Source organism: Giraffa tippelskirchi, chromosome 5, assembly GCF_054371585.1.
Source record: "Giraffa tippelskirchi isolate mGirTip1 chromosome 5, T2T-mGirTip1v1.2.pri, whole genome shotgun sequence".
Classification (NCBI taxonomy): Eukaryota; Metazoa; Chordata; class Mammalia; order Artiodactyla; family Giraffidae; genus Giraffa; species Giraffa tippelskirchi.
Genome location: NC_137279.1, coordinates 76,103,461 through 76,127,789, shown reverse-complemented (window position 1 = coordinate 76,127,789; position 24,329 = coordinate 76,103,461). Strand labels below are relative to the sequence as shown.

The following is a 24,329-nucleotide window of genomic DNA, read 5'->3' as shown; positions in this document are numbered from 1 at the left end:
ATTCACAAGAATCCTTATTTCACCAGACCCTTGGCTCAGAGAGAACAGCCATCCAACTCAGCTCCCTGACTGTAGGCAGGCCACTTGGGCAGGGGAGAGGAAAGGGTCTGCAACTGCCCCCAGCACAGAGTGCTCAGTCAGCTCCAGCACCCACAGTGTGGAAGGAACGAAACAGAACCGCAACAAGCTGGGTGGCAGGGAGCAGGAGAGAGTCAGACTGGAGTGGACACTTACATAGCCCTTGTTAGGATGGAAGACCTTCTCGTGGCGACAGAGAAACACATCGCTTATGCGGCCTGAGCTCTTGAGGGTGTGTGTTCGCGGAGCAAACGAGAGAGTCAGCCGATCATCTGAGCCTAAAAACTTCATCTGAGCCAGGTTATGAATAAAAAAATTGAGCTTTGTGGCTACACTGCCAAGGCTCGACTCAATCAACCTGCAGAAGGAGGGGAAGAAAAGGTTGCAACCACAGACCCAAGTCCCCACTGCCTGGGCAGAGCTATATCTCAAGGAATATCCCCTGACACCTGAGGCTAATATGCAGCTCAGGTGAGATCATTTCCCTGTGTGATATCCTCATAAGCACATGACTGCACACAATGATCTGAATACAATTTATTCCTGTGAACCGTGGGGGTCTCCCCTCACTGCCCACCTGGGCCAAAGACAGTTAATCCAAAGTAGGAAGGAACTGTGGGATGCCACTGTGGGGTCACCATGTAAATGTCTAAATACTGTTGTCAAACTGAGTTTCAAGCTTCAGTACAATGGATCCTCACCAAACAAAACCAATACAGAGATTTTAGTTCCGAAGGAAAGGTACTGTATTAGCCCCAGAGAAAATTTAACTCACTAAGTTCCCAAAAGGGTACATAATAAAATGGACAAAACCGTAGACATTAGTACATAGGCACTTTCCTGCTTTCATACATAATATGTCTCAGTTCAATTCAGTTCAGTCGCTCAGTCGTGTCCGACTCTTTGCAACCCCATGAACCACAGCACGCCAGGCCTCCTTGTCCATCACCAACTCCCGGAATCTACCCAAACCCATGTCCATCAAGTCGCTGATGCCATCCAGCCATCTCATCCCCTGTCGTCCCCTTCTCCTCCTACCCCCAATCCTTCCCAGCATCAGGATCTAAAAACATCAAATACAGGAAAATGGAACCATGAAATTCCATGTTCTGACAAGGCGGAAGGTTCTGATTCAGAGAGCCAAAAACTATTACAAAATCCCTATTGTACACGGCCCCACAGACAACGTCCTTGACCAAGACCTGGTGAGAATGCAAGCAGGGGATCGCAATACCTCTGTGTAAAGGTTGGCACCCAAGCACAGGTAGGAAACTGAGCCTGAGAAAAGTACAACGATTTACCCAAGTCAGACAACTGACCCATGTTGTCAACTCTAAGCTCTGCCACCAGAGCAAAGCCTCTCCCGCCTCCCTAGCCCAGCTCCTCCCCATCAAGCAGCCTGGAAATTACCTACCCAGAATGGGCAGCATTGTCTTGTATGGGGCATCTCACCTGGTGAAGTAGGTAGTGGCATTGGCCTCTGTGTCCTGAGGCCTCAGGGCATCGTACACGTACTTGAGGTCTTCCAGGTCTGAGAGTTCAGGGATCCCACAGGACAACATCTGGAAGAGCAGAGAGGAGAGGGTGTCTGTAACGACCAGGAATTCAAGATTTTCTATAGCTTCGCTCCTTAATCCTTCTAGAGAGTGGTAGATAGATGCGGTGGGCAGTGGCTGGCAGGCCACAGGAGCTGGGGGGTCTGGAGCAGGAAGTCAGATACCAGCAGACACCACTGTCCCCAGGTGGTCTGGGCCCTGCCTTTATCTAGGGCTCAGAGAAGCAGATCTCCAGAAATCCTTTGAAGCAAGACAGGGAGTCTTAAAGATGGCGTCATATGATAAGAAGGAGGGGTTCAGAAAGGGATGGAGGTCCTCACCAGGCCCAGAAGGTTGAGGAAGAGGTGGGTGTGCTTGCGAATGAGGTTGTAGGCTTGGCAGCAAAGGTCAACGAAATCGTGGAAGCGGCTGGAAGGCTTGTCACCCCCGTTGATGACATACGCCATGTCCGAGGTGAAGACAAAGGGGGCGCGGTCCCTGAGCCAAGGGGAACACACAGGCAGAAGGTCAGCGTGAAGGAGGGAGCTCACCGTGTGGGCTGTGTCGGGGGAGCTTCCCCTCATCCCTCAAAATCTGCATGACACGGGATCCATGGTGCTCCTCTAACACTGTTTCTTTTCCTACTTTAACCTTAAAAGATCCCCAGACACGTTGTTCACTGGTCCCCTGCCTATGAGCTAGTGATGTTCCCCCCGGGTACCTGGTATTTCTTTTGGCTGTGGTCTGGGCTCGTTTCCCTTTGCCCAGCCCTCAGCAGGTGGGGAGAACGGCTGTTCCCTGCCTTCTTCTGCAAGGCCCCAGGGCTCTCCTCCCCAGAGCTGCTCAACCCAGGACCACACTCTGCAGTGTGGGGGACTTCTCCCATCGTGCCTTGTGTTCCAGCTCTGAGCCACTTCTGCTGACCTCCGGGGCTACATACACATCCCGGCTTCAGGGCACCGCTTACCGCTTGATGTTGCCGAACATTTGGGCGTGGCCCAGGAAGCGGCCGAAATCTATGTGGAACATGTGGCCGGTCGTCTTCAGCATGATGTTGTCATTGTGTCGGTCACAGATGCCCAGCACGTACGTGGCCACACAGCAGCCAGCACAGGAGTAGATGAAGTTCTCTACAGCCTGAGAGGAGGGGACGCAGAGGGGAGGGGAGGACATCAAGCCGGTGTGGAGGGACCCCAGGGGCAAAACCAGGCTGACCTGAGCCCACCCTGACCCTCTCCCAGGAGTCCAGGGACTCACACATCTGGCTGTTCAACCTTCATCACATACTGACATACACACTGAAGCACACAGAAGCTTGTCATGTATCTTATGGGTCAAAAAGGAGATGGGAGGCTTATATGTATACATCCACTATGTTATCTGCAATACACCACACTTTCTCCACCTTTCTTTCTCCCCAGGAAACTGGTTGGAAGGACAATGGACTGATTCAGGACCCCAGGCTTGACCAGCCCAGAATCAGGCAAGCTTGATGTTTACAACTTTCCCGCCTGGTTGTGGTGACCTTAACTCAAGCATAGCACCGAGGCAGCAGACTCAAAGGGCCCCTCCTGACCCTGCTCAGAATTCTTCTGTCCATCTCCTCATCCCCAGCAGAGCTTCCATTTCCAGTGTTCCTGGTAACCAATAAATGCTAATCTAATTAAATTCACTTCACTCCAAGGAATTGCTGAGGGAGTTTTAACACTTCTAGAGGGTGTTTTACACTTGAAAATCAGACATCTTTAGTTAGTAAAATGTGTTAGAGCTATTTCTTAGTTTAAAGCAGGAGGGGGAGAAGTAAGGGGTTGGATCTACCTTATTTTATCTGGTTAATATCTGCCCCCTTATCTGTCTTTCCAGTAAAAATGTATGGAATTTGTGAATGTACACCTTTCATCCTCCAAATCCTCATTGGGAGGTTCACAGAATTCCTAAGAACGCAAGAAAGACTCATGAGCAGAGGCCACAGTTGTCAGAGCCAAGCAGGAAACTGGGCATGAGAGAAAGTTTCCCAGCTATAGAACATGCCCTTCCCACCTCCCTCTGCAAATTTCTACCCAGCCTTCAGGGTCCTTCCTGAGTCCCAGACCCTCCCAGCCGGCAGTGACTCCCCCCTGCTGATCCCCACAGGCACCACACTCACTCAGAGTTTAGTACTCTCCCTTTCCCAGGGTTCTTCCTGAGTCCCAGACCCTCCCAGCCGGCACTGACTCCTCCCTGCTGATCCCCCACAGGCACCAACACTCACTCAGAGTTTAGTACTCTCCCTTTCCCAGGGTCCAGTGACCTTATCTACCAGCAGCCTCTTGGCTGCTCCACAGGCCTACTTCAAAACACAGAAATCTCCCAGCCACTTGTTAAATTAAACCAGATGACTAATCTCTAGGAAGTTAAGAATAGAAAGTTTGTAAAGAACTCACAGAATGTACGTTCTGGAAGAAAAATATGACTTCTATGATAGAGAAATACGTAACTGAAAAGAAACCGCTCAATAACCCATCAACTCTCAGTCTTGACCATCTCTACCTACCTGTCTTCCTGTCACAGGTATCCTTGCTAACTGAAATGTATCCTGTTTTGACTTACGAAGCAGCTGTATGCCTGTACTGTGTCACAGAGTAAATGACTAAAGTCTCCTCACCTGAGTTATACAGGGTGTTAGCTGCTTACTGGCAGGAAGTCTCAACATATAAAGAGAGTGCTCCTGATTTAAGGGGTATCACATGTAGAATGGGGGTACTCTGCTGAGTAGGTGGCCAAGAGACAAGCATCTCTAGTTCTTCCTTCCTGGAAGGCACCATAAGAAACTACCAGCATCATTCTAGTAGGAAGGCTAGAAGAGCTGAGAGTTACCTTTGAAAGACTGATATTAAACATTGAGATGCTGAGTTAATTTCTGTGTGTATTCTTATTGTACAAACTTCTATAACATTTATTATGACTCTTTATCACATTGGCAAGGAGTAATCACAACTCTAACACCAAGCACAGTGCCTCTGTATGGTGGCTATTTAGTAACTGAAAAACACACGCTAGCATAAATAGTATATGGAGTCGACGGAGGGCGGAAACAGTATTACTTCTTTCCAAGGGTAGAGGACCTTAACATTTACAACACAGAGGAGGTGGGTTTGGAGGGACGGGGAAAGGAAGAAAGGGCTTTCCTGGCAAAGGGAATACTACCATCTAAAGGAATCTAAGAAATGGAAGTGGCTCCCTAAGCTACAACATAAGTAACCGTAAGACGGGGAGGCGCAGTGGAGGAGACCACAGGGGTCAGTGAGGCTAGGTTACAGAAGGCTTTGCAGCAATGTCGTGGATGATGAGCTCATCTTTTAGGACACAAGGAGGAGTCCTGAAAGAACAGAGAGCAAAGGAGTGATATTAGCAGTTTGCACTTTATTTTAAAAGATTCCGAAATCAAGCAGAGAATGATAATGGGAAGAGGAGAGGCATTCCAGTGGTTTCGGGGGACAGACAGCAATCAGCTGAAAGAAATGGTGAGAAGAAGTAAGACAGATTCAAGAGGCTTCTGGGGAACAGAATCAATAGAATCAATACAGCTCAGTAAAGCAGAGTGGAGGCATCAAGAAGACTTATGGCTCAGACTTCCCTGGCGGTCCATTGGTTAAGAATTCACCTGTCAATGCAAGGGACACAGATTTGACGCCTCATCTGGGAAGATTCCACATGCCACGGGACAACTAAGCCCAAGTGCCACAACTCCTGAGCCTGAGCTCCAGAGCCCGCCTGTTACAACTGCTGAAGACCACTGCCCTAGAGCCCCGGCTTTGCAGCCAGAGAAGCCCCTGCGAGGAGAAGCTCACGCACAGCGATGGAGACCCAGCACGGCGTAAAGCTAAATGAGATAAAATAAAAAACAGAAGACTCACGGCTCTGTCTTGGGAGACCACACAGAGAGTCTTACCATTCAGGAAACACACAAAAACCAGGTTCCAAGAGGACAAAGAGAGACAGAAAGCTCGGTTTTGACTTGAATTTGACACATAGGTCAATACAAGTAGAGGTCCAGCAATTGGGCAGTGAGAGAGGGAAGAGGGAATGGCTCTGGAAGTCATCAGCAAGGTGGGGTAAAGTAACAGATGATGAACTGGCCCAAGAGTACAAAGAGCTCAGCAGGCCTGGGGAATGCAAACACTTACGGCCTTGGAAGATCATCTAATTACATGTTCACTAAACAACATTCTGATTATAATTTGGCTGCCCATGGAGGTTCTCCCTGAGGGATAAAAGGCACTGGTCAAGAAAAGTCAGTATATATAGATCCCCATAAATTAGCATTCTGGTTTATGGTCATTCTCTTATGAGCGTAGTTATTATGACTTACTCTCTCTCCCTTAAACATGATTAACCCAGAGGCAAGAGCCGTGAAGCTGTGGACCAGCCACAAAAACCCAGCAGGTCACCAAGCGCTACCACCCAGTAAAGCCCCTCCTGAGGAAAGTCAACTACCTTTTCCATCATCTCTGTGTCATTATCTACCCTCAACCCTACTTCCTGTTACAAGCATGCCACAAACCAACTCTGTAACTGGGAACAACTGAATGAACCTTAATTCACATCTATGAAAAAGAGGAGTTGGATAAAATAGATAGCCAGTGGGAATTTGCTATATGACTCAGGGAATTTAAACAGAGGCTCTGTAACAACCTAGATGGGTGGGATGGGGTGGGAGGTAGGAGGGAGGTTCAAGAGGGAAGGGACATATGTATACCTATGGCTGATTCATGTTGATGTTTGGCAGAAAACAACAAAATTCTGTAAAGCAATTATCCTTCAATTAAAGAATTAATTAATTAAAAAGAGGAGTTGGATAAAATGATCTCTTAAGTTTCTTCCAACTCCTGTTCTGCAAAGCATCACTGGACTCCTCAGAAGACACAGGAGGACCTGAACAGGACCCATGACTAAGAGGGCACCCCTTCCTCCAAATTCACTCTGCCAGAGGAACTCAGGGAAGGCTTCTCAGCTGGATACCAAGAGGATGTTCTTGGTCAGCTTACATCAGGCATTTGACCCACCTCTAGACACTGGGAGGCACCAGTCTACCAAGAGTGTTTCTTCCCTCTCAGCACAGCTGAGCTATCTTTGCTGTGCACACGCAGGCCTTGTGGAACACAGCAGAGCACCAGGCCACGTGCATCCCACCCCAGCCTCACACCCCTCTTCAGTCCTACCTTCTCATATTCGTCCTCCCCAGGGTTGTGCTTCTGCAGCCAGTCAGCGAGGGGCCGGTCCTTAAAGGAACCGGTCACCCCGTGCTCCACCTGGATCTTGCGCAGGGTCTCAGAGTTGGGGATCATCTCTACCATCCCTGTGAGGGAAGACACCAAGTCACTCTCCAGAGCAGAGAAAAGACATCTGTCAGGAGAAGACTACAAAAGCTTTGCTGGATACATCCCTATAAATTAAGCTCTAGGACATTTGGACAAACTTTGATAATAAGGGGAAAGATCAACCTTACACCTAAAGCAACTAGAGAAAGAACAAACAAAACCCAAAGTTAGTAGAAAGAAGGAAATCATCAAAATCAGGACAGAGATAAAATAGAAATGAAGAAAACAATAGCAAAAATCAACAAAATGAAAGGCTTGTTCCTTGAGAAGACAAGCAAAATTGATAACTCTTTAGCCAGACTCATCAAGGAAAACAGTGAGAGGATTCAAATCAATAAAATTAGAAATGAAAAAGGAAAAATTACAACTGACACCACAGAAATACAGCAGGTCATAAATAACTACTACAACCAACTATATGCCAACAAAATGGACAACATGGAAGAAATGAACAAATTCTTAGAAAGGTACAACCTTCCAAGGCTTAACAAGGAAGAAATAGAAAAACAAACAGATCAACCACAAGTAATGAAATTGAAACTGCAATTTAAAATCTTTTAACAAAAGTCCATGACCAGATGGCTTCACAGGTAAATTCTATCAAGCATTTAGAGAAGAGCTAACACCTATCTTTCTCAAACTCTCCCAAAAAACTGTAGAGAAAGGAACACTGCCAAGTTCACTCTACAAGGCCACCATCGTCTTGATACCAAAATCAGACAGAGATATCACAAAAAAGAAAATTATAAGCCAGTATCAATGATGAATACTGATGCAAAAATCCTCAACAAAATACTAGCAAACAGAATCCAACAACATATTAAAAGGATCACACTCCATGATCAAATGAGATTTATCTCAGGCATGCAAGGATTCTTTAATATATGTAAACAAATCAATGTGTTATACTATATTAACAAAGAAGAAAAACCATATGATCATCTCAATACATGCAGAAAAAGCTTTTGACAAAATTCACCACTGATTTATGACAAAAATTCTCCAGAAAGTGGGCATAGAGGAAACCTACCTCAACATAATAAAGGCCATATATGACAAACCCACAGCAAACATCCTTCTCAATGGCAAAAAACTGAAAGCATTTCCCCTAAGATCAGGAGGAACAAGACAAGGATGTCCACTCTTGCCACTATTATTCAACACAGTTTTGGAAGTCCTAGCCATGGCAATCAGAGAAGAAAAAGAGACAAAAGGAATCCAAACTGAAAAAGTAAAACTGTCACTGTTTGCAAATGACATGATACTAGCCACAGAAAATTCTAAAGATGCCACCAGAAAACTTCTAGAGCTCATCAATGAATCTGGTAAACTTGCAGGTTACAAAAGGAATGCACAGAAAGATCTTGCTTTCCTAAACACTAACAATGAAAGATCAGAAAGAGAAGTTAAGAAAATAATCCCATTTATCACTGCAACAAAAAGAACAGGAATAAAACTACTCAAGGAGGCAAAACACCTGCACTTAGAAAACTGTAAGATACTGATGAAAGAAATGAAAGATGACACAAACAGATGGAGAGATACACCATGTTCTTGGATTAGAAGAATCAATATTGTGAAAATGACTATTCTACCCGAAAGCAATCTACAGAATCAGTGCAATCACTATCAAATTACCAACAGCATTTTTCACAGAATTAGAACAAAAAGTTTTACAATTTGTGTGGATACACAAAAGACCCCAAATAGCCAAAGCAATCTTGAGAAAGAAAAATAGAGCTGGCAGAATCAGGTTCCCTGACTTCAGACTAAGCTACAATAATTAGGACAGCATGGTACAGGAACAAAAACAGAAACGTGGATCAATGGATCGGAAAAGAAAGCCCAGAGATTAAACCCACACACCTGTGGTCACCTAATCTATGACAAAGAAGGCAAGAATATACAATGGCGAAAAGACAGTCTCTTTCAAAAACTGGCACTGGGAAAACTAGACAGTTACATGTTAAAGAATGAAATTAGAACACTCAACACCATACACAAAAATAAACTCAAAATGAATTAAAGACCTAAATATAAGACTGGACAAAATGCTTAGAGGAAAACACAGGAAGAACACTGTTCAACATAAATCACAGCAAGATCTTTTTGGACCCACTTCCTAGCATAGTGAAACTTAAAACAAAAAGAAACAAATGGGCTCTAGCTAAATGTAAAAGCTTTTGCACCACAAAGAAAACCATAAATGAGATGAAAAGACAACTCTCAGAATGGGAGAAAATATTTGCAAATGAAGCAACTGACAAGGGATTAATCTCCAAAATATTCAAACAGCTCATACAGCTCAATATCAAAAAGACAAACAACCCAATCAAAAAATGGGCAGAAGACCTGAATAGATATTTCTCCAAAGAAGACATACAGATGGCCTAGAGGTACATGAAAAGATGCTCAACATCACTAATTATTAGAGAATTGTGGATCAAAACTAGAATGAGGTCTCATCTCACAGTGGTCAAAGATAAAAAAATCTACAATCAGTCAATGTTGGAGAGGGTATAAAAAAGGGAATCCTCCTACACTGTTGGTGGGAATGTCAATTGATACAACCACTATGGAAAACAGTATGGAGGTTCCATATGACCCAGTAAACCCACTACTGGGCATATGACCTGAGAAAATCATACTTCAAAAAGACACATGTATCCCAACGTTCATTGTAGCACTATTTACAATAATCAGGACATGGATACAACCTAAATGTCCGTTAACAGATGAGTGGATAAAGAAGATGTGGTGCATATACACAATGGAAAGCTGCTCAACCATAGAAAGGAATGAAATTGGGTCATTTTTAGAGACGTGGATGGACCTAGAGCCTGTCTTACAGAAGGAAGTAAATCAGAAAGAGAAAAACAAATATTATATAATAAGGCATATTTGTGGAATCTAGAAAAATGGTACAGATGAGCCTGTTTGCAGGGCAGACACAGACACACAGAGAATGGAGGGGCAGGGGATGACCCGGGGGCTGCGATAGGCATGTACACTACCACATGTAAATCAGAGAGCTAGTGGGGGCTGCTGGGTAGCACCAGGAGCTCAGCTCCATGCTCTGTGCCGACCTAGAAGGTGGAATGGAGGGGCAGGGGATGGCCCGGGGGCTGGGACAGACAGGTACACTACCACGTGTAAACAGAGAGCTAGTGGGGGCTGCTGGGTAGCACCAGGAGCTCAGCTCCGTGCTCTGTGCCAACCTAGAAGGCAGAATGGTGGGGCTGGGGGAAGGGAAGACTGAGAGAGGGGGTATATGTATACATGTGGCTGAATACATGGATATATGGGTACATGCATACATCTAATTCATTGTACAACTGAAGCTGGCACAGTACTGTGGAGCAATTATAGCTCAATTAAAAAATATATATATATACTAAGGGAAAAGATATTCTCCTGCTTTCATATTCCACACTGTAACTCTGTGGTCTCCCCAGCTCACAGCCATAATCTTTTATTGTTTTAACTTTTATTATGGGATTTTCAAATATATGTAAGAGTAAAGAAATGGTATCATGAACTCACACATAACCATTACCCAGTTCCAAAAATTATCAACACTGCTAATTTTGTTTCATCTATTTCAATCACCCAGCCCTGCTTCCCTCTTCTCTCCTCCAGACTCCTCCTGCCTCAATCCCATCTGGAGTATTTTTAAGTAAATCCCACACATGTCATTTCACTCATAAGTATTCCAACTAATAACTAACAAGGACATAATTATGGCATTAAATCTAAAAATTTAACAATCATTCTTTAATCTGATCTCATCTAGCCCAATCTACATGCAAATTTCCCACACAACTATCTCAAAAACTATCTTTCCACAGCTGGGTCTGTTAGAATCAGAATCCAAACTCTACACAGTATACATGGTTGCTGTGTCTCCAAGTCTGCTTTATTTTATGAGTCTCTCTCCCTGCCTTCTTTTTTTATGCCGTTCCATAGTTTCTAACAGAATAATCCTGCCGTTTTCATTTTCCTGGAGAAGCACAAAGTTCACGTTAAGAAATGGCAGAAGGGCATTAAGCAAGGACAATCCCCACAGCAGCTGCCCAGCCATCACCCCATCCACCCCTGACTGACCTCTCCCCCGGCCAGTGGAGAAGCAGCGGAAGATGACCATGCGCATGTCCAGCCCCTCCTGGACCCAGATCTTGCTCATGATGCGGATCATCTGCAGGGTCAGCATGTCCTGGCGAAGGTCGTCCCCACACTGGATGAAGGAAGACAGTGACCAGAACCACCTCGATCACCTCCCCCAGCTCACACCAGGTCCCAGCTCTCCCAGGAGGGCAACCTTGGCCCAGACTACAGTGGCCAGGGACTGCCCAGTTCTCCACCTCACCCTTGGACCTGCTCACCCAGCTCCCACCAGGTCAGACACCAGAGAGGGGCCAACAGCCACACTTTATCCCTGTGGTACTGTGGCTCCTTCCCCAACCCCACGCCCCCATCTGAGGTGAAGTCTGGGTCCTCTTCTTCATGCAGCCCTCCTAACCATCCAAGTCAAGTGGTTACACCTTGGATTTGGAGCTTACATACAGGATATGTATGTGACTAAGCCACGCTCATGCCTTTCATTTCCCGCCCTGGACTGTATGCTCTGAGGCTCTATTTACTCCTCAGAATCAGGGACGGACCAGTTAGAGGGACCTCAAGATTCATCTAAGTCCAACGTGCACTTGATATATGAATTTCCCCTTTGGCACGCCTGTCACAGTCATTCAGCCTGAAAACCCCAGGGACAAGCAGGTTAGCACCTTATCTGCTCCGTTGCTGGCCTTCTAGAAACACTTCTGACACAGACTGTCAGCTGCCTCCCTGTACATTCCAACACTGTTCCTAGTTCTCTGGGGCCACACACAGTTGATCTGTTTCCTTTTTCAGCCGATAGTCTTTCATGCACTAAAGTGGCAGCGTGAGTGCGATTAGCAGGATGAGAAGGGCCCTGAGGCTGTTTCTGCCCCCCTTGGATTCCCTCCTCTCCTCTCTACCACCTACACCCCACCAGGCTTCAGAGGGGGTCCTCACCTTGAAGATGACACGGATGTTCTCACCCAGCGGGTCCACGTTTTGGAAGGAGAGCTTGAGGGGAACGGCGTTGGAGTTGAAGTAGGAACAGTCCTGTCACAGTCAAGAGGGTAGCAGGGTCAGGGCGGGCCAGGCCCAGGCAGGAAAACGGCCACCTCACCGCTCCAGCAGCAGCCGCTCACCGTTTCCTCAGATCTCTGCGGAGCCCACACTCCTCTGCCCTCCTATCGCCCTCACCCCGGTCTAGTGTGTTAGGGCTTCAGCTCCTGCACCTGACCTCCTACCCCTTCCGTTCACTCACTGCTATGCTGCGTGACTGCTGGCAAATCAGGTGTCCCATCTATAACTCAGTTTACTCCTCTAAAATGGGGCTCACAGTACTGCCTTCATGAGAGTGGTAAGGATGAAATGTGGCCGCCAAAGCAAACCATGCAGAACACCGCTGGGCACAGGGAAAGTGCTTGATAGACGACAGACCACCAGCTGGCCTTCAACCTCGGCATCACCAGGAGAGACCCTTACCCAGCCCCCAACTCAATCCCTCCATACCACACACTTACCCCCAGACACACACTTCCCATACCACACAGCACACACTTACCCCCACCACACACTTACCCACACCACACAGCACACACTTACCCCCACCACACACTTACCCACACCACACACCACACACTTACCCCCACCACACACTTACCCACACCACACACCACACACTTACCCCCACCACACACTTACCCACACCACACACCACACACTTACCCCCACCACACATTTACCCCACCACACACCACACACTTACCCCCACCGCACACTTACCCCACCACACACCACACACTTACCCCCACCGCACACTTACCCCACCACACACCACACACTTACCCCACCACACACCACACACTTACCCCACCACTCACCACACACTTACCCCCACCACACACTTACCCCACCACACACCACACACTTACCCCCACCACACATTTACCCCACCAAACACCACATACTTACCCCTACCACACACCACACACTTACCCCCACCACACACTTACCCCACCACACACTTACCCCACCACACACCACACACTTACCCCCACCACACACTTACCCCACCACACACCACACACTTACCTCCACCACACACTTACCCCACCACACACCACACACTTACCCCCACCACACACTTACCCCCACCGCACACTTACCCCACCACACACCACACACTTACCCCACCACACACCACACACTTACCCCACCACTCACCACACACTTACCCCCACCACACACTTACCCCACCACACACCACACACTTACCCCCACCACACATTTACCCCACCAAACACCACATACTTACCCCTACCACACACCACACACTTACCCCCACCACACACTTACCCCACCACACACTTACCCCACCACACACCACACACTTACCCCCACCACACACTTACCCCACCACACACCACACACTTACCTCCACCACACACTTACCCCACCACACACCACACACTTACCCCCACCACACACTTACCCCCACCGCACACTTACCCCACCACACACCACACACTTACCCCCACCACACACTTACCCCACCACACACTTACCCCACCACACACCACACACTTACCCCCACCACACATTTACCCCACCAAACACCACATACTTACCCCTACCACACACCACACACTTACCCCCACCACACACTTACCCCACCACACACTTACCCCATCACACACCACACACTTACCCCCACCACACACTTACCCCACCACACACCACACACTTACCCCCACCACACACTTACCCCACCAAACACCACATACTTACCCCTACCACACACCACACACTTACCTCCACCACACACTTACCCCACCACACACCACACACTTACCCCCACCATACACTTACCCCACCACACACTTACCCACACCACACACCACACACTTACCCACACCACACACTTACCCCACCACACACTTCCCCACACCACACACTTACCCATACCACATACTTACCCATCACACACTTCTCCACACCACACACTTCCCCACACCACACACTTACCCCACCACACACTTACCCACACCACACACTTACCCACACCACACACTTACCCACACCACACAGCTGTCAGGTGAAAGACCACACATATCAGAGCTGGGAAGAGGCTCCACATAAGCCTCTCTCCCTTGTCTCTCTCAGTAACCTGGTCAGTGAGGACCTTGCTTCCATGAGCCCTCCCTACTCCGAGAGCCCCACATCCGCCAGTCACTCACCCTGGGCACGATGCCCTTAACCAGCAGACTGGGGCTGAGGGGCAGGCGGCAGGAGCCATTGAGCACGAAGAACTGCTCCACCTCCTCCAGGCCGGCGCGGAGGATGCCCTGTTGGGGGAGTGGGGTGGGGTGAGGCCCGGAGGCGCCACTGGAGCCAGGCCTTTCCCCGGGCGAGTGCCCAGTAGCAGCTGGTATGGAAACAATCACCAGAGAGGCGTGGATAGCCTCTTGGAGACCATGATGAAGGAAAACCAACCCCACACCCTTGCCTGGGCCAGCGCCAGGGCCACAGCCCAAACACCTGCAGAGACGGAGCAGGTGACAGAATGGCTTATGGGGGCCACAGTGAACGTGAGGGGGGCGGCAGGTCAAGGAGGAGCTGCCCCTTGGGCCGTGGCCAGAGAAAGCCAATAATCTAGACTTTATCATCTCCCAGTTTTTAAAGGTTAGCAACCAGGATCGCTAATATTGGCGTAATACAGGCCGGTTGTACAAACATAAAGGTGCCCCCTGGGGTGGTCCTGAAACAGGGCTCACTGCATGGTGAACAAAGGATGACTGGATCTGAGCCCTCACCTGGCCCCTCTGGCTGCGTGCTCTTGTGCGGTGAACCACTTATAGAACTTGGCTCAGCCTTTAAGGCAAACAGTTAAACAAACATTTTAATCCTTAGCAAGCCAGAGAAAACACACCCATGGTTTGTAGCCTGTAGATTAGAGAATCACCTCTTTCTAGCCCTTCACCAGCGATGGTCAAATGCCATCCTGCTGGTCAGGAGGCCTTAGAAGTTACGACTGGCTGCAGAGGCCCAGAACCGGAATTGCACAGAGGCAGCCTTGCCCTGCTCACCTGCCGTGCAGACGGGGCAGCCTCACGGACCTGCTGGGCCAGTTTGGCCAGGGTATTAACAAGCCAGCACTGGCGGTTAAACTCCTCTCTCAGCCCCTTGCCACAGCAACATAACAAGGCGGCCAGCAGATATTGGTAGCGGATGCTGAACTGAGAGTCCTTGAGGCCATCCTTCAGCAACCTATCCAGCAAAGGGAAGCGCAAGAGTCAGAACACTCAAGGGATCACAGGCAAGGGGGCCTGGGAATGGTCAGACCCAGCTTCAACTGGAATGGAAAACCCACCCCAAACTTGGGAAGGAAAACAGACTCTGGATGTAAAACTGATACAGAGGTGTTCATCCACTTCTCAGTCTGTCCATGCTGTTTTTAAGCAGAGCGCAAAGGCCTCATGCATCTAGTTTCTCCTTTACATTTCTGCCACGCGAGGGTGGAGGGGAGGGCCAGGGATGATCCCCACTCTGCTTACCATAGGGGTCGGCTGAGACCCCCTGAGGAAAAGGTGCTGGCCAAAGGCCGCCTGGTTAGCAACATACTGCAACCCAAACGGCTCAGCTCCCCACCTGGCAGTGCTAAATCGCTTCAGCGGTGTCTGACTCTTTGCAAACCCTCAGACTGCAGCCCACCAGGCTCCTACGTCCATGGGATTCTCCAGGCAAGAATACTGGAGTGGGTAGCCATTTCCTTCTCCAGGGGATCTTTCCGACACAGGGATGGAACCTGTGTCTCTTTTGTCTCCTGCACTGGCAGGCAGGTTCTTCACCACTAGCGCCACCAGGGGAGCCCCCACCCTGAAGGCTTAGAGCAAAATACTCCCAAGTGAGGGAGACAAGTCTACCTCTCCCCTTTCTGCCCACAGTTTTACCAGAAGAAGTAGTGAGTCACTCTCAAGTCAGAGACCGCTCGTTTTAGGAGGAAGCGCACCAAGGGGCTGTCCAGGTAGCATTCATACTTTAAGGCCTGGGTAGGAGACAGGGAACAGGAGGCTTTGTTGATTGTCCGTACTCTATACCAACCAATATCCCTGTAGAATACAGGCTGTCTTGGGGTCCCAGGCGGGACCATCAGAACTGAAGGGAAGGCCAGCCCATCCACCTGCACAAGCTGGGGCAAGTAGTCCAGCAGCTCGGCATCGGAGAGAGAGCCGATCCACTGGACAGCCATGCGACGCACCTCCTGGTCTGGGAACCTGCAAAACAGAGCCCAGAATGCTGACAATCCAGTTACAGGGTCGGAGGCACAGGAGTGAGCAAGCACCTCATACCAGGGCCTCAGAGGCATGGGCGGAGAAAATGTAATGACTCCCAGAATCTGCCAAAGCCACTAGGAGTCCTTAAGCACCTTTTCTGGATTGCAATCCTTGAAAACGGCCCAGCCCACGGTCAGAGTCAGCCTCAGGCCATGGAAGTCACTCTCATTCCCTGTATGAGCTAAAGAAAATGAGACCAAGTCCTCAAACCCACTCCCAAAGGTCTCTTCCTTAATTCTCACTCTGCTAGAAATTCCCATCATCAAAGAGCCCTCATAAGAGTCAAATAGTTATCACTTCTTGGTACCATCCTTTAATGCAAAACTTGTCTGGTGATTAACAGAGATTCTGGAATTATATATAAGCCAGTATACCTAGCCAGAATTACTTTATCAGAGACTAGCAAATCCATTACCTCAAAAAGTCCTGAAAGTAAAATGCATGGATTAGATACATTTTAATTACTAAGAGTAATAGAAAATAAGCCAAGAACAGTGGGTACCATCTAGGGGTTTGAGACTAGAAGCCTGTGTCCCCAGAGGAAAGAAGAAAGCGATGGCTTTAAAAGTAGAACTAAGTAATAACATTTGGGTTAAACAGATGTGTGCATGCATCAAATCTCAGCAAATGTACACATAGGCTCGGACATTTATTTATATGTATATTTTATCTCAAAGGAAAAACTGTAAATAAACACTGAGCTCTAGTTAATGATATGCTTGCTAAAGAATCTAGGAAGGAGTTATGATGTCTCAATTTACTTCAAAATGCATATAAAAATAAGATATATTGATGGAAGTACATATACAATAAATAAAATGTAATAAATGCTAAAGGTTAGAATCTAGGTGGTGGGAATACAGATGTTCACTATTTTCAGTTTTGTTGTATGTTTGGACAATGTTCATAGAATAACATGAGGGGTAGGGGTGGAGAAACAGAAGTGGGACAGCCCTGAATTTCCACGCCCACTTGATGGCTCTCCGCAGGACTGGCTCACTCCAGCACCGTAGCCTGGCTCGGGCAGGACTTTTGGTCAGGAAAGGTGGGTGTCGTGACTCACGTGGCGTGCAGGAGCCCCAGGGCGTCCTGGTGGTTCATGGGGGTCCACTGCGCCAGGAGAGCATAGGTATCAGGGAGGCAGGCCCACTCCCAGCTGGGCGCGCTGGCGAGCACCAGGGGCAGCACGCTCACCTCTGCGTGGCAGTAATACCGCTTCTCCCACAGGCGCTTTTTGTCGGCATCCGTGAGCCTGGGGGCGGGGACGGTGGGGGATGAGAGGGCGTGGGGTCAGCTGTCTGCAAGGCGCCAGGGCCTCCGAGAGAACGACTAACAACTAACAAGGTCCCAAACTTCCCACCTAGTACCCGAGGGGTGCTGTGAACGCCCCTCGTCCAGGCTACACCCAAGAGCCCTTAAGTCAGAATGGGGAAGGCAGACGCTATCCCCTAAGGGATCGCAATGTGTGAAGCGAACTTTGGGAGCCAGAGTCCAAATCTCAGGGACTTCGGGCCAATGGCACAGGATCAGCTGCCCTTCCTGAGGGTGCACTGAGGGCATCACTGTGTAGAGCCACCAGAGGGCAGCAGTCCCCATGCCAAGGGGCTGGGCAGCCAAGAGGCCTCCAGGGGCTTCCGGGGGCCAGCTGGAGCGCCTGCAGCTAATGGGGCCTGGCCGGGAGATCAGGCATCCAGTGGGGGAGGGAGGAGGGAGCTGAGGCGCTGATGAGTAAGGGGTCAGCGGAGGACAGGGTGGTGGTGGTGGTGTGTGCATCACTCAGAGATTCTGGCTGCCCGGATGGGACAGGAGGGAGCGAGAGAAGCCCCAGCTCTCTCATTTCCTCAGCTGCCACAGGCAAGGGCCATGCTGGAGCCAGAGAGGTACACGAGAGGACAGGCCAGGGAGGGTCCAGACCCCATCAGCTCCTCCAAACCCGCTGAGAGAAGCGGCCCCAAGGGTGAGATCAGCTTGCGCTCACAGACCCCCAAGAGCTGCCAGCTTGCCTTGACAGCGGATCCTCTTTGGAGAGTGACAGGGCCAGAGAAACACCAAGGCTGTGGGTGTGGCATGGGCAGCAGGTAGGGGCAAGGTGGAAAGCAGAGAGCCCCGCGGCCCCCGCGGACAGCAAACAGCAGACAGCTCGTCTGCAGTGGGCAAAGCTCTGGTGCTCCTGGCCAGCTGATCCTGGGTCAAGTGCCCATTGTGGGAGTGGGCATTCCCAGAGCTAACATCCTGACTCTGAGCTCTCCACTCTCCTAAGGCCGGCTTTTCAAAAAGCTCCAGGGGCTGCGGAGCCCTCTCTCCATGACTTCCCGCCTGGGTGGCAATCAGTGCCCACCCCAGCCCACCTCACCTCCCAAAGCAGGAGGACAGGGACCTGCTGGGAGGTCAGCTGGAACCCGAGAAATTCACTGGAGGCCTGAGTCACACACGGGGCATGCCCTGGGCCTCACCAGTACAGGGACTCCTTCTGCATGATGTTTTTAAGCACATGTTGGTCTTCCTCCCGGAGGCTGCCAAACTCATAGCAGGGGCTGAACTTATCTCCAGCAGGGCTGGTGAACTTGATGTCAAAGGCCGAGGTGGGAAAGTCAATCTGCGAGATGACATCGGGAAAGTGAGGAGAGAACAGGCAACTGGGTGCAGCTGCCACCAACCTGGGGCTCCAACTCGCCCTTTCCTACCAGCATTCTTGCCTGCCTCCCTCCCTCCCCCTCAGATTCCTTGTCTGTAAAATAACCTTGTTGGACCTGGTGATCACTACAGTCCCTTCCAGCTATAACCTCCAGCAAAAAAATGAGAAGGAAACAAAGAGACAGAAAGAAAAATGGTCAAGTGAGGAAGAGGTTGGGCTGAGATGCATCTAGGTGAGGGTACTGGTCCCAGGCCAGAGCTCTGAACAGATGTGTGATTAGGCTGAGCCACTGGGAGCCTCCATGTGGAGGCTGGGGAGCCTTCAGTCTTGGAGGGTACCACCTGATGGAAGGTGGGACCACATGCGAGGCGAGGGCCCTGCCATCTCTGGGGCCCGCAATGCTGGGTCCCCTTGCTCTATGCTGCCACATTCATCCTCCTATAACGGATGTCAGAGCTCAGGGAGACCGTCCTCAAAGGAAGTTCCACATTCTTTCCTTCAAGAAATGCTTATTGAAACCTAATATATGCCAAGCATTAGGCCCTGGGTACAGAGGAGTAAACACAACAGATAAAAATGCCTGCCTCTTGGAGCTTTCATTCTGTATCCACTTTGATATTCCATATTCCATACTAAAGCATCTCATGACCACAAGGGAGCCGGAGAGTGGCAACTAGACCTTGGCCCTGTCCAGAGAATGGGTCCCCCGACTGGAACACTGAGTGGCTGTGCGAGGGCTTCCCCACAGGCCCCAGGAGGGGATGGCTCAGACTACTAATATTAGAGTTCATCATAAGGGGCTCTGAGGAGCTGAGCCCTGCTTGGCAAGGGCCTCAAATCCCGCCTCAGGCTCCTTGAAATCAGTTAACCTCCAGGAGACAGGACACGGACTCCACAGAGATGGCCCTCCCGCTCTGCTCCAGCCTCACGCACCTGGCAGCCTCCGTCTCACCACCCTATGCCCCAGCTCTGCACGCTCTCCTACCGCCCCAGCCCAGACCTCCAGGGGAGCCTTGGAGCCGCCTCTGGGGGCCCTGCGGGTGGGAGAGACAGGCTGCGCTCTCACCTGCAGGATCACACTATCTGGCTGATGGAAATTAGGTGCACTCCAGCGGGCACTGGGACTTTCCTGTGTTGCTGGCCATAAGCCCAGAAGCTTCCGGCCACAGGTCAGGACTCTAAGGGGGATGGAAGGGGGGATGAGTCAACAAACCCAGTGGCTAAGGACATGGTTTTCCTCTTGCTTCCCCATCCAAAAATCTGCCTTTTCTGCTTGAATCCACTGCCCAACTCTTCTCTCTCATTCTCCCCCCAGACCACTGCCTTTTCCTTCTTTCAAGCCCTAAAAAAATCCTACTCCCTCCAGAAAACCTTTCTAAGCTCACCACATCTGGGGTGAACGCCTTCATGAGCTAGAGAGCAGGACTGGAGGACCTCTGAGGTCCTTCCAATGACAAAACCAGATGGCATTACCTGAGCACGCATTTCCCTGCCCCTTGCCACCAGTCCTGGGCCACAAGTCCTGCCCAGTAGCTTCCCTGGTCACACCTCTGCCTAGGCCCTCCTCCCCTCAAGGCCACGCTGGTGCCCTGGGCCCACATACTGCCTGAAGTTGAAGAGCGGAGTGGTGACCCAGCCCAGTGCTTCGGGCACCCGCCGCTGCTTGTTGGCCTCCGAGGAGCTCCCAGGCGGGGGCACGGGCAGAGCGTAGAGAGTGGCACACAGCAGGGTCTCCCGAGGCAACCGGTTCACCTGCACAGGGAAGCAGATCCTAGGGAGGAGAGGAAACCAGATCAGCCAGGGCCGCCCCGTGGCCTCCAGGGCCAGGAGGTAGGACATCAGGCTGAGGCTGAGGGCTCCGCCTCCCACGTGCTCCCTGGGGAAGCCTTCCTGCAGAACCAGGACAGACCCCAGACTGCAGGCAAAACTTCCCTCAAGGCCCTCGGGATCACAGTGTAGAGTCTCTGCAGCCCCTGGGGAGAGTCAGGCAAACATCCTCTGACTCTGAGGCTACTCAGTGTGACCAGACAGAACTCACTTAGCCAGAGCCACCTAGAGTTCAGGTGACTACATGACCCAAACTGTCCGCCGCACTCCTTCCCGAGTTTCAGGATTTCTGCAGAGGGACCCCAAGAACCCGCTTGCTAACAGTCCTTTTCCACTGAACAATCCCCGCCACAAGGAAGCAGCAGCAGGATCTCTTCCTCCCGCTGACCCCCCCGCCACAGCCTCCCGGAGCCTGTCTGTCCTCCCCAAAACCCTCTTCTCCTAACCCATCAGGCACAAACAGTTTGTTCTCACCCCCAACATTTTCAAAACCAAAGGGATAAAAAGAAGGGGCTCCTCCCCGTCCCCGGGTAGTGAGAAAGCAAACTGGCAGGGTCCAAAGAAGTCAGACTCAGAAGCCCAGGCGGGGCCCAAGCCCAGATGGTCTCCGCCTGCTCCCCGTGAGTCACACCACACCCAGCTGCTCCCTCCAAGTTCAGGATAAGGCCCTGGGGTGGGGTGAGGGGGAAGGGGAGGGGAGCTGTGGGAAGAGGGAGGACCCACATTACCTTTCGGGGAAGCTGTCCCGGGGCCAAAGTCCATACTGTCACACCCTTCTGGCCAGCCCCGGGCCCATCAGCTTCTACACCCGAGGGCACAGAGACAGGGCGGCCACCCCCAAAGTGAGCAGCTTCATAGCTCCCTCCACCGCGCCCCTCACTCCTCAGGGGAATCTCCACCTAAGCGGAGCACTCCCTCCTCCCTGCCAGAGTCTGGCAGGGCCCTGCCCTGTCCCTACCCTGGGGGCCCACAGCTATAATTAGGACCCCTCCAGGAGCCAGCACACATGCCAGGCCAGGCCAGGGGCAGAGCCAGGCTGCTGGGCCTATTTTGAGAGTTAGCTGATCCCCCACTATGGTGGAGGAGAGGACGGGCTGGCCCCACAGCAGAGAGGAGACAGAGCTAGTCCCGACCCTTTCTTTTCACCCAAGAAGAGGCTTCCAGCTGGGCACCCAAAGGAAAAGCTGAGTGCGGAAACTTTCTGAACTGAAACCAGAAAGTCTGGACCTAGCCAAGGCCCCCTTCTCCTCGCCCCTTGGGTACATCCGGTATTCTGAAATCTCCCCATGGACCTTCACCCGGGGTCAGTCAGGACAACCAGTAGGTTAGCTGCAGCCTTGGGCCTCCTCCCTTCTGTAACCCATCCCTCAGCAGCACCACACAGGGACCAGCTCCTGCCGGCAGGGGTCCTGGGATGTGCCCTTCCGGTCCTGGTTCTGCCTCTCCCAGCCTGGGCCAGCTATTCACACCTCTGTGCCGCAGTTTCCTTATCGGTGAAAAGGGGAACAGAGCTGCACATGTGTAACATGTGTGTATACTGTGTGCCATTTTCTGTGTGACATTGTGGTTACTGCATTGGAACTGAGTTACATGTTTAGTCCTTTCACACACACACATCCTCATGTGTCAGTCACTCGGAACAGAGAAACCGGAACTGAGAGGGCTCCCACAGCTCAAAACACAACAAAGATGATAAGGAAGAACACATTTATCATGCACTAGGTATCATGCCAAGCACTTGACTTGCAATGTCTCGACTGTTCTCAAACAACCCTATAGCGTAGGCCGTATCACCATCCATTTTGGACTGAATGACCTACCCAAGGTGACGCCTGCAGGAAGGAGGATGGTGGACCCCAAGTCTGTGCTCTGAACCCCACACTGAAGCACGCCATCCCACATGCCTTGGTCTTGATCAGGAAGGTGCCCAAGGGGGACCTGGAGGGGCAGCGCTGAGAGGACCCCTTCCACAAGGCTCTAGGCAGGAGACCAGCCCCATGGGATTTGAAGCAGAGAGTCAGGGAATGGGATGAGGCCACAGAGCACACAGCCCAAGGCAGGACATGCTGGGCTGCTTCCATCCCTCTGACACTCACAGGGAATGGCTCCTTGTGGGGTCTGCCTGGGCCAGAGCACTTTAATGCACCCCTCCCTTAGCAGCAGTGATGACTGAGTCAGAGAGTCCCAGGGGGATGATGGAATTCAGGAGCCTTTTAATGCAGCCATCCTCCACCTCCAAACAGCCTCTCCTGCCCTGGTGGTTGCTTAATTAGAGAACTGCGTTTATACCTTTACTGCTCTAAGAACCGTAAAAGTGTGATGACAGGAGATAAGAGGCTTCCATCTGTACCGCTGGTCCCCCATCGGCCATGTGTAACATGGCCCACCTCTCCCAGATCTCCAGACTCCATTCACCTATTTCAACACCCCATGGCCTCACTGAGGACCCTCCTCAATCTCTTAAATCTTCTGCTTTGTACATAAGGACTCAGAAATAAGTCAATCTGGGAAAGTGAAGCTGGGGGGAGCACCCAAACTCCCTGAGTGGATGGGGCACAGCACAGAAAAGGCACAAGGCACACAAAGCTCTGCAATGTTGCAATCAAGGCACCCTCACCTCCATTTCCTTCCTGTTTTGCTTGGCTGATGCCTACCTTCCTGATGGCTGCTGCTGCTGCTAAGCACCTCAGTCATGTCTGACTCTGTGCGACCCCATAGACGGCAGCCCACCAGGCTCCCCCGTCCCTGGGATTCTCCAGGCAAGAACACTGGAGTGGGTTGCCATTTCCTTCTTCAATGCATCAAAGTGAAAAGTGAAAGTGAAGTCGCTCAGTCATGTCCGACTCTTAGTAACCCCGTGGACTGCAACCTTCCAGGCTCCTCTGTCCATGGGATTTTCCAGGCAAGAGGACTGGAGTGGGGTGCCACTGCCTTCTCCGTTCCTGACGGCAAACTACTGTTAATACCACGGTGTTACTATCTTGTGCTTGTGGTTTCATGTTTATATCTGTAACCTATCTCATTTTAGTGTCACAACTGCCTCTGAGTTAAACAAATATCCCCACTTCACAGTTTGAGAAACTGAGGCCTCAGAGAATCTACAGGCAGAGCTAGGAACAGAGCTTCACTCCTGCAGCTCCAAGCCCATTCTTCTTCCCCACAGGCAGCCTTTTCCCTCTGATATATAAGGGAGAAAGCACACAGTCCTGTCTCCCTCTTCTACAGGAAACATAGGAACAACGGAGAAGATGAGACTCTATCAGACTAGTTAAACCTTTTAAGGGAGACAAGATTAAAATGATGAATTATCATTAAGACTAATGTTTATATGGTCCTTCATGGTTTACAACACGCTTTCATGGTCACTTCTCATTGGAGACTCATAACCACTTTAAAGGTAGAAATTACACTTGTCCTCATTTAAGAGTTCGGCAAGTGGAGACTCAAGAGTCTGAATGGCTCTCCTGGT

The 24,329-nt window shown here is 50.3% G+C and overlaps 1 protein-coding gene across 4 annotated transcripts in view; it reads right to left on the bottom strand.

Moving 5' to 3' along the window:
* Positions 1-24,329, bottom strand: part of PIK3C2B (phosphatidylinositol-4-phosphate 3-kinase catalytic subunit type 2 beta) — a 68,140-nt gene that overhangs the window by 10,816 nt on the left and 32,995 nt on the right. For 2 of the 4 annotated variants that reach the window (XM_081494925.1, XM_081494928.1), the window contains 15 exons: positions 20,637-20,804; positions 20,100-20,211; positions 18,852-18,994; positions 17,462-17,650; positions 16,245-16,338; positions 16,015-16,109; positions 15,151-15,331; positions 14,302-14,409; positions 12,026-12,118; positions 11,078-11,207; positions 6,815-6,951; positions 2,581-2,750; positions 1,955-2,111; positions 1,531-1,640; positions 235-436 (listed from right to left, as the gene is read on the bottom strand). In XM_081494925.1, the coding sequence (XP_081351051.1) occupies positions 235-436; positions 1,531-1,640; positions 1,955-2,111; positions 2,581-2,750; positions 6,815-6,951; positions 11,078-11,207; positions 12,026-12,118; positions 14,302-14,409; positions 15,151-15,331; positions 16,015-16,109; positions 16,245-16,338; positions 17,462-17,650; positions 18,852-18,994; positions 20,100-20,211; positions 20,637-20,804 (2,089 nt within the window). Of the gene's footprint in view, positions 1-234; positions 437-600; positions 1,142-1,530; positions 1,641-1,954; positions 2,112-2,580; positions 2,751-6,814; positions 6,952-11,077; positions 11,208-12,025; positions 12,119-14,301; positions 14,410-15,150; positions 15,332-16,014; positions 16,110-16,244; positions 16,339-17,461; positions 17,651-18,851; positions 18,995-20,099; positions 20,212-20,636; positions 20,805-24,329 lie in introns of those variants that run through there. The other 2 variants (XM_081494927.1, XM_081494929.1) reach the window with 2 other exon arrangements.